General features: G+C 43.3%; 1 protein-coding gene across 4 annotated transcripts in view; it reads left to right on the plus strand.

Annotated features, from left to right (window-relative positions):
* LOC131474064 (serine/threonine-protein kinase MARK1-like) overlaps window positions 1–8,535 on the plus strand; it is a 35,280-nt gene extending 26,745 nt beyond the window's left edge. Inside the window, exons 9-19 of one of the 4 annotated variants that reach the window (XM_058651799.1) lie at window positions 599–718; window positions 1,327–1,426; window positions 1,506–1,618; window positions 1,700–1,895; window positions 2,481–2,662; window positions 2,763–2,854; window positions 3,662–3,802; window positions 3,929–4,180; window positions 6,037–6,063; window positions 6,639–6,683; window positions 6,783–8,535. In XM_058651799.1, coding sequence (XP_058507782.1) covers window positions 599–718; window positions 1,327–1,426; window positions 1,506–1,618; window positions 1,700–1,895; window positions 2,481–2,662; window positions 2,763–2,854; window positions 3,662–3,802; window positions 3,929–4,180; window positions 6,037–6,063; window positions 6,639–6,683; window positions 6,783–7,128 — 1,614 coding nt within the window. In that variant the 3' untranslated portion in view covers window positions 7,129–8,535. The remainder of the gene's footprint in view (window positions 1–598; window positions 719–1,326; window positions 1,427–1,505; window positions 1,619–1,699; window positions 1,896–2,480; window positions 2,663–2,762; window positions 2,855–3,661; window positions 3,803–3,928; window positions 4,181–6,036; window positions 6,064–6,638; window positions 6,684–6,782) is intronic. The other 3 variants (XM_058651801.1, XM_058651800.1, XM_058651802.1) reach the window with 3 other exon arrangements.
* The last annotated feature ends 185 nt before the right edge of the window (window positions 8,536–8,720 follow it).

Below are 8,720 nucleotides of genomic sequence, written 5' to 3' on the forward strand. Positions count from 1 at the left end.
AAAAAAATAAAAAAATCTGCAACCTCTAATTTTTAATTAAACTCTACACAGTTTTTAAAGTATTTAATCATTGTGGTGAAATTAAGTTTTCTCAATTAATCATGTACTTCTTTGGGCCATAAATGTCAGAAAACGTTGAAAAATGTTGATCGGCGTTTATTGAACCTGGAAATAATGATGTATTCAGTTTTAATGATTTCCTTGTTCTATGGAGCAAAGAAACCAGACAATATTCACATTTAAGAAGCTGAAAAATCACAAAACTTGTTTAAATTATTGAAAAAAACCTCAATTATAAAAATAGTTGACGATTAATAATCAATGAATTGATTCATTATCAAATAATGAGTCCAAAGGGCCATGGAAGCTTGTGTCGGTTTCACGTCACACACATTAAACTCTTGTTTTGTTGCTGGTTAAGGAAAAAGTCCCTAATAATATAAAGCATGTTGCAGCTAAAGAGCCAGATATTTCCCCTCAGGAAATAACACTGACCAAAAACAGAGCTGGACAAGAGTGAACCCTCCATTTGTTGCATTTAGTTTGTTGCTAATTCATCTGTTTGTGTGTGTGTGTGTGTGTGTGGTTTGGTGTGCAGGAGCTGAGGGAGAGGGTCCTGAGAGGAAAGTACCGCATTCCTTTCTACATGTCTACAGACTGTGAAAACCTGCTGAAGAAACTCCTCGTACTCAACCCCGTCAAACGAGGCAGTTTGGAGGTGAAAGCGACGTTCGCTCTGTTTGCACCTTGAGTCGTTTGCTCCCCGTTTACACGTGTTTTCGCAGTCGAACAGACGCCCCGCTAATGATTTGGAGCATAGTGGTTGTGTGTCAGTTGAAAGCGCGTAATTGTTTGCCGTGGTTAATAACAAACAAACCAGCAGAGCGCTTCAGCGTGCAGCCTGTCACGTTGAAACATTATGCATCGAAGCAGAGTTTTGCATAATTATTTGAAGGATAAAGCTGCAAGGAATTTTGCCGAAGCGCTGTAAGGAATAAAAGTAAATGAAAGCATAAGTGTTTTCACTAAAACCATGTTAGTTGTGATGGTTGGAGCTCTGCAAACATGAAAGCGGTCACACCAGCTCTTTTCACACAGTACAGTCTGTTCAGAGTCGATAACTCCCCAAGGCTGAAGTTCAATAGTAACGATTTCTCCACCAATAATGACGATCGATCTCGCTGTTGTTCAGCCTCGGCTGAAAGATGTGATCACAAAGGTTCCATAGTCACGCAGTTCCTCGTGGTCATGCTGTGTTTCAAACTGGTGTGTCATGAATAATTCTGTGTCGCTAAAAGATTTATAATCATTTTTTTCTTTTGTCAGCAAATCATGAAAGACCACTGGATGAATGTGGGTCATGAGGAGGAGGAGCTTAAACCGCACATCGAGCCTGAGGCCGACTTCAGTGATACATCCAGAATAGGTGTGTGTTTTGGGATGATACTGATATGACACTGTCATGCTTGTCTCTGTGACTCATGCTGACTTCCGTGCGCCGTCAGAGCTCATGGTGACGATGGGCTTCCCAAAAGACGAGATCAACGAGTCCTTACAAGGCCAGAAGTATGATGATGTCATGGCCACCTACCTGCTGCTGGGCAGAAAAGCACCTGAGGTCAGTTGCATGAGCGTGACATCATCACCGGTAGTTATAGCCTTGACCTTTTTCCCTCACCTGGTGTCTTTTGTGTTTCAGTTTGAGGGCAGTGAGCCGCTGACTAACAGCGTCCTGGGCCAGAGGCAGCGGCCGACAAGTGACATCAACAACAGTACCAGCGTTTCTCCCGCCCATCCCAAGGTCACGCGCAGCATCTCGGCCAATCAGAAGCAGCGCCGCTACAGTGATCATGGTGGGGATGATGATGGTGGTGGTGGTGTCGTAGAGAAGCCAAGTAAAGTAACCTCGTCCTTCCCAGCCGTGCGAGGGCTGCGTGTTGTGTAGTGGGAAGTTGCTTTAGTTTGCTGCAAACAAACCAAATATACAGGTACATCCACTCTGAACAGAGCTTATTCATTGATATAACTGACTGAAGATGATAAAGCTTCAAACTTCTGCCAGTTTTTGGACCGATAAATGCTTTAAATGGTAAATTCACCAGCCAGTGACTCAGCCTTACCCCCTGCACTGGTTGTGTAGCAGCTTCCCTCTATGTCACGTGGAGCCATTGTGTCTGCTGCCATCTGCTGGCTGGTTGCTTTCCTGCAGCGTCCTCAGGAACAGCGCCTCAAAGCATGAGGGAGGGAATTGCTTTGCCTTGTACCTGCTCACCTTGTGTTATGTAGCTGTGCAACCCGTGGAAACAAGTGGATGTTGCAGAGGATCTAAAAGCTGACAGACTGTGGATGTTGTGTGAAATCCAAGCTTTGAGTGATGCCACTGTGTCAAAGACACTGTCGTTGTCTGTCTGTTTTTCGTCTGAAAACCCCCCGGAATCTGAGCTGTAGAAAGAAAGTTCCCGTGTGTTTGTCACTCCTAGTGGGTCCGTCTGTGCCCCCGGCCGTGTCGTATACGAAGCGTGGCCAGGCTCTGAGCGTGGAAAGTGACCACAGAGAGGAGTGGGATGGAGCACGTCGGCTGGAGCTCAACACTTCCAAAGGAGACGTTCCTGCTTCGCCACTGGGGGTTCAAGAGAGGAAGAAGACCACGAGTGCTGTGGGGGTGAGAAAATAGAGGATACACAAACGAGTCTTCAAACTAACTTTCTCAGATTATCTTCAATCATATTCGTGTTTTTTTTCTCGTCTCACTTCTCAAACAGACCAACGGATCAATGACTCGCAGGAATACATATGTGTGTGAGCGAACCTCCACCGATCGCTACTCGGCTATCCCCAACGGCAAAGACAGCAGGTACATTTAAAGACATTCACGCTGGTGTTTGTTTCTTTTACTCGACTTCACTGTCACCTCACAATTATCCTGACCAAAACACAGTGATTCCAAATATTATTTAACAATTCTAAAAAATATGCTCTAAACTAATAGTTAAATGAATAGTTTTTCGGCATTACAGAGAGGATGCAGTTATTTGTTTGTTTTTTTAGCAAACGTAAAGTGAACTAAAACCACTCAACACTGCTGTTGAGTCAAGCTACGTGGGAAAGAACCACTCCTCTTCTTTTGTCTGAAAAATGATTTAATTCAGTATGATTCACTGAATCCATAATGTGTGTGTGTGTGTGTCTAAACTAAAATATTGTAATCATAAATCAATGACTGGAATGATGCTGGCTCCCCCTTGTGGCTCTTAAAAACATAAATCACTGCAACTGAACGTGAGTGAGCTGGACAGCATTTTTAAGTCATATAATATGATTAAGGAATATGGCAAAGTATGAGAAAACAGCATATTGTTCCATAACCACAACTGGGTAATATATTTATACACATATATATCTATATATATGTATATGTATATATATATATATATATGTATATGTATATGTATATGTATATGTATAAGTATATATATATACATATATCTACATACATATATGTATATATACTGTATGTATGTATATATAAATATATATATACCTTTTGGCAGATAACACAATATAACAATACACATAAAAATAAACATCACAATAAAAGAACTGTTTCAGATCAGTGTGTATTTGTATTGATTTGTGTGTGACCTCTCTCCTCGATGCTCAGTTTAACTGAGGTGTCAGGTAGCACCACATCGACCGCAATCAGTTCCACGCGACCTCGTCACACCAAGTCCATGTCGTCGTCGGGGCATCCTTCAAAGAGCACACTGCCCCCTATTGATGACAACACGGAGCTGAAAGCCAGGTGAGCAGCCTCGTCCTGACTCTTCGTTCTTCATCTGTAATAACAGAAGCTGAAGCTGAATTGACATCGGTGTAAAACATAGCAAACCGTCAGTTTTACTCCGTCTCGTTTTGGGTTTTTTTCCAGCTCCTCGCCGCGAGGTCCCTCCACCTCGCCGTCTGCACACAGTATTAGCACGCCCGAGAAGAACCGCTTCCCTCGTGGCACCACCAGTCGCAGCACCTTCCACGGAGCTCAGCTCAGAGACAGACGCAGCGCCACCTACAACGGCCCGCCGGCCTCACCCACTCTGTCGCACGACACGGGGGCTCTCGCTCAACAACGCAGGGGCACGTCTACGGGAATCATCAGCAAGATCACGTCCAAGTTTGTGCGCAGGTCAGTGAAGACAAACGGTAGTTCAGTTATTTCACTTTCCCTTCACTTGTTTTGTCGTTTCATGTTTCTCAATTAGGTTTTAAGGTATTTTAGAAGCAGTCTCAATTGGTCAGATTGATTCATCTTTGGGTTAATTATTAATACTTAATTATTATTTTATAAAATAGACAGAGAAATCTTGAAAAATGCCGTTAACCAACTTCGTCTTTATTTTTTTCCATCCAAAAGTAGTACTTTTAATTTATCGTTTATTAATATTTTGTTTTATACACGAAATTAAAATCAGAAACATTTAGTGTTGTTTAATTTTGTGTATTGTTAATATTAACCTACTAAAAATGGTCATGGGTCTTGAACACATCATTAACCACACTAACCAGGGGGAAAATTTAGCAAGGGGGAGTGGGGGTTGGTGCAGAGCTTTTGAAAATTTGAGCTAAAAATGGGGCATTCTAAAGCTTTTTGAAGGACCACTATGGTCTACTAGGGCAAGTAACTCAAAATGGGCAAGTTACCACAGACGCAGGACATTAGAGAACTCTGTATTACAGAAAACATGTACTTTGGGAAGCAGCTGGGGGCAACACATGAACAAGAAACATCTTTATTGGCAAGAACAAACATAATTAGGGATGCGCCAAAATGAAAATTGTTGGCCGAAAGCGAAAATCAGGAAACACTTGGCCGAAAACTAGAAAACCCGAAAGAAATTATTATGTTTGTTTTTTTTTAAATCTAATTTTGTTGTTATGGCTGGGACTGTGTGTACTTACCTCACTAAAGTCAAGGCATTGCAATTATAGTATATTATATTATAGAGTGTGGTCTCTCCGTATCCAACGCAGCCTGGATCATTTCTCTACGCGCAGCTTTATCCCCACATCCAAATAATGATCTTCATGACGAGTACAGTTGCACTGAAGTGCAGTGGATCCGAGTAGATCTTAGTAAAACGTGTTGACAGACGTGTTGAAGGGCACACTTTTCATTGTTTTCACTCCGTGGTTCATCTCAACCTAACTGTGTAGAAGACGCTTTAGGACTGCAATTAAGGGAATAACAGATGCATCAGATGAGCTGATCTCTTTAGTGAACTGCTCAGAGAGAAAGAATGTTCTCTGGTGTGAAGTGAATGTCGCGTTGAGTTCATAATCTGCGCTGTATGCACAAAGAGACTGTCCAGCATTTAAGAGGTGCTTCCCTAAATATAACATCTTTATTGGCAAGAACAATATAACTGTAATAATGACGTATTTGACCAGGTGACTTGGGGTTCGTCACGCCCTTGTTCCCCAGTTTAGAAAAACCCCTGCTAACTGTCTGTAGGATCACGTAAATTCAGATGATAAATATGCTGTTTTAGCCCTCCTAAAAGACAGTTCTAACATAATCGACAGTAAATGTGAACATTTCACTTTACTTTCATTTTGCTTTCACTGTTAAAAAGAATCCCAGCAATCTGAATATCAAGTCTTACTTTATATACTCCTCAACGTGCACAGGGAGACGAGATATACGTCTGTCTCTGATTAAGCTTGAAAATCAATACAATTCTATAAAATTCGTCAAGCTTTAGTTCAAAATTTGGCCTTTGTGATTTTGACTTTTTTTTTTTTAAAACCCTTGACTGCAGTGAAAACACAAAACATCATTCCCCTCCCCTTTGGCCTCATTAAAACAGACCTTTTTTTATCTATAAAGCTCATTATACCAGCACACTGTTGTCCTTTCCTGTCATGATGACGAGCAAAGGACAAAACCTCCCTGTCCTTACACCACTCAGCTCCCAGTGTCACCTTCACACTGGCCTGTCCATCAGGCGCTCACAGCTTTCTCTCCTTTTTTTCTCTGCATAGAGCTCTGTCTTTCAGGTCGACGCAGAGGTAGGAGCACACCGCGCTTGCTGCACCTGTTTTACCCCGAAACCAAAAAAAACCCACAAACACAAACAGCAGAAAATAAAACTCTCTGACCTTGGCCCATGTTTCCTTAACCCCTTACGTACTTGCCCACTACATCCTTGCTTACTGACACCTCTGTCATGCCCGTGTGTCCTTGGCCTGTGTGTTCACTGCCTCGACTCAGCAGCTTCTTCCTGTACTAAGCAACAATATCTGCTCCTCCATTTGCTGGCTTTCCGCTCCTTACTCTCCCTGTCCTTATGCTGCGCTTAAGAGAAAAAGAGTAGATGTGGACGTCTGCTTACAGATCACAGGGGGATTAAGGACATGTGTGAGTGCAGTGGACAGTAGGATGTATCCAGGTATTGTGAAGGAGCCACAAAATTCACCTCATTGTGTGCTGAACCCTGATACCCAGGATTGTGGATTCTTTCCTGGCATGAAGCCTGACACCCTCCTCTGTGTCCAGTGATGATGGTGGTGTTGGGAGTGGGTGTGGGGGAACATGTGTGGACATCAGCTGGTGTGAGTAACGGTGTATTACTGGTTTATTTCAGGGTGCCCAGTGAGGGAGAGGCCAGCGCCAGGATGGAAACACCAAGGTGAGAATTTGATTGAGACCTGGATTTTACCTGGAGAGCCCACAGTATAACCAACATTGCTACATCCTCTCCTCTTTCTGTCGCCGTCTGTCCCCGCAGGAGCGTGTCCGGTGATTCTAAAGACGACAGCGGCCGCGACTCCAAGCCCCGCTCCCTGCGCTTCACCTGGAGCATGAAGACCACCTCCTCCATGGAGCCCCCTGAGATGATGCGGGAGATCCGCAAGGTCCTGGACGCCAACAGCTGCGATTACGAGCAGCGCGAGCGCTTCCTGCTCTTCTGCGTCCACGGCGACGCCCGCCAGGACAACCTGGTGCAGTGGGAGATGGAGGTGTGCAAGCTGCCGCGCCTCTCGCTCAACGGCGTGCGCTTCAAGAGGATATCGGGCACGTCCATCGCCTTTAAGAATATCGCCTGCAAAATTGCCAACGAGCTCAAACTGTGACAGCGGACGGCGTCTCGGTCGGTCTCCGGTGAACTCTGGTCACGGTCTCATCTCATCACTGGATTAGTGTTGGCAAAACTCAGCACTGAAAGTCCTCACCATGCAGAGTCAGGGTGGACTCGGCTGGTAACGTGCAATACTGGCCATGAATGTACTGTACAGGGTAGTGGATCGAGCAAGATTTAACCTCTGTGACGGAGAGAACGCAAAAAAAACAACAAAACCCCTCCCCCTCACCCTTCATTTTTCTTTCTTCTTTTCTGTTTTTCTTCCGTCCAGCTCTTTGTCTCTCTCTCACCGGCCGCTGCTCCTCATCATAGGACACATTCATGTAACACATGCAGTATGCAACTGAAGATGACCCATCCTGCAATAATGTTTTCAATCTCTTTTTCTATTATGCCTACGACAAGATCTACTCTCTCCTCGCTGAATAACCATTAAAAAGTTACTGAAAAGCTCAAAATAGCCGCTTTTACACCTGTGTTACGTCAGTATATAGATCAGGCTGGGGCCCATACTAAAACTATGTAAAAAGAGAATTGTACTGTATGAATAACACCTGCAGGTACTGTACTGTATATTGATTTTGTGTTGTGTACAGACTTCTATTGTCAATACTGTCTCTTTTTTCATTGAATTTAAGTTCTTTCCTAATATAATTGATGTCTCTTAGAGCATTATCCTCTCGGCCTGTGAGTTTTTTTGTTGTTTTTGGTTTGTTTTTTTAAAGAGCCACCACATGACAAGTGTTTTTACTTTTATTTAAAAGAGCACTAAATTATTTTGTTGGAATATTAAGGGACGTGTTCCCTTGCCTTTTTATGTTCTATTTTGTTTTGCCTACAGAAAAAACGACGACACTGAAGTTACGCCACATAGACTTGAGTAGTAACTTCGGTTCAAACTGAAGACGTGTTCACTTTATTTTCTCTGCAGCAGCAGGACGGACGGACGGACGGACGGGAGGACGGGCGCAGACACACAGGTCCTGCTGCTCTTGCACAAGTTTTCTGGGGTGACGTGTACGAACATGAGAGGAAGCACCTGCGTTTCTTTCATGTCAGTTTGGTCGTTCTCCGTTACAAAAAAAGAAAAAAAAAGCAGGGTTTAAACTGGTTGGACAGAGGAGGATGGAAATGGACTGTGTGGAAATGAAATTCAATCAATCATCATGCAAGAAGCAGATTTGGTGGTGGAGTCTTTCTAAAGAGCCTGATTTGAATCCTGCTGCCAGTGTGATTGTGCAGGTACTCGTGTTTCTCCTCGCTTGTGGTTTTCTTTTTCTTTTCTTTTTTTTTAATTCATCGGATTATTGTATTTATTCCATTACATTGTAATGTGCTGCTTTGTAGAACTGAGGCGTGCACTTTGTTGGAGAAAATAAAAAGATTTTATTTGTTTGTATTTCTTTTTCGTTTGATGTGTCTCTGTCATAACTGTAGACCTCAGGGCTTTACGACTCACCGCTGAGGCTCATCAGGAAGTAAGAGTATATTGAGAGACCACAGAGGGAAGGAAGTCTAAAGCTGGGGACACACTACACAACTTTCAAGGCCCTGGTATACTTCTGTGCAGCCCAGATTTTGGAA

This window comes from Solea solea, chromosome 15 (assembly GCF_958295425.1).
Source record: "Solea solea chromosome 15, fSolSol10.1, whole genome shotgun sequence".
NCBI lineage: Eukaryota > Metazoa > Chordata > Actinopteri > Pleuronectiformes > Soleidae > Solea > Solea solea.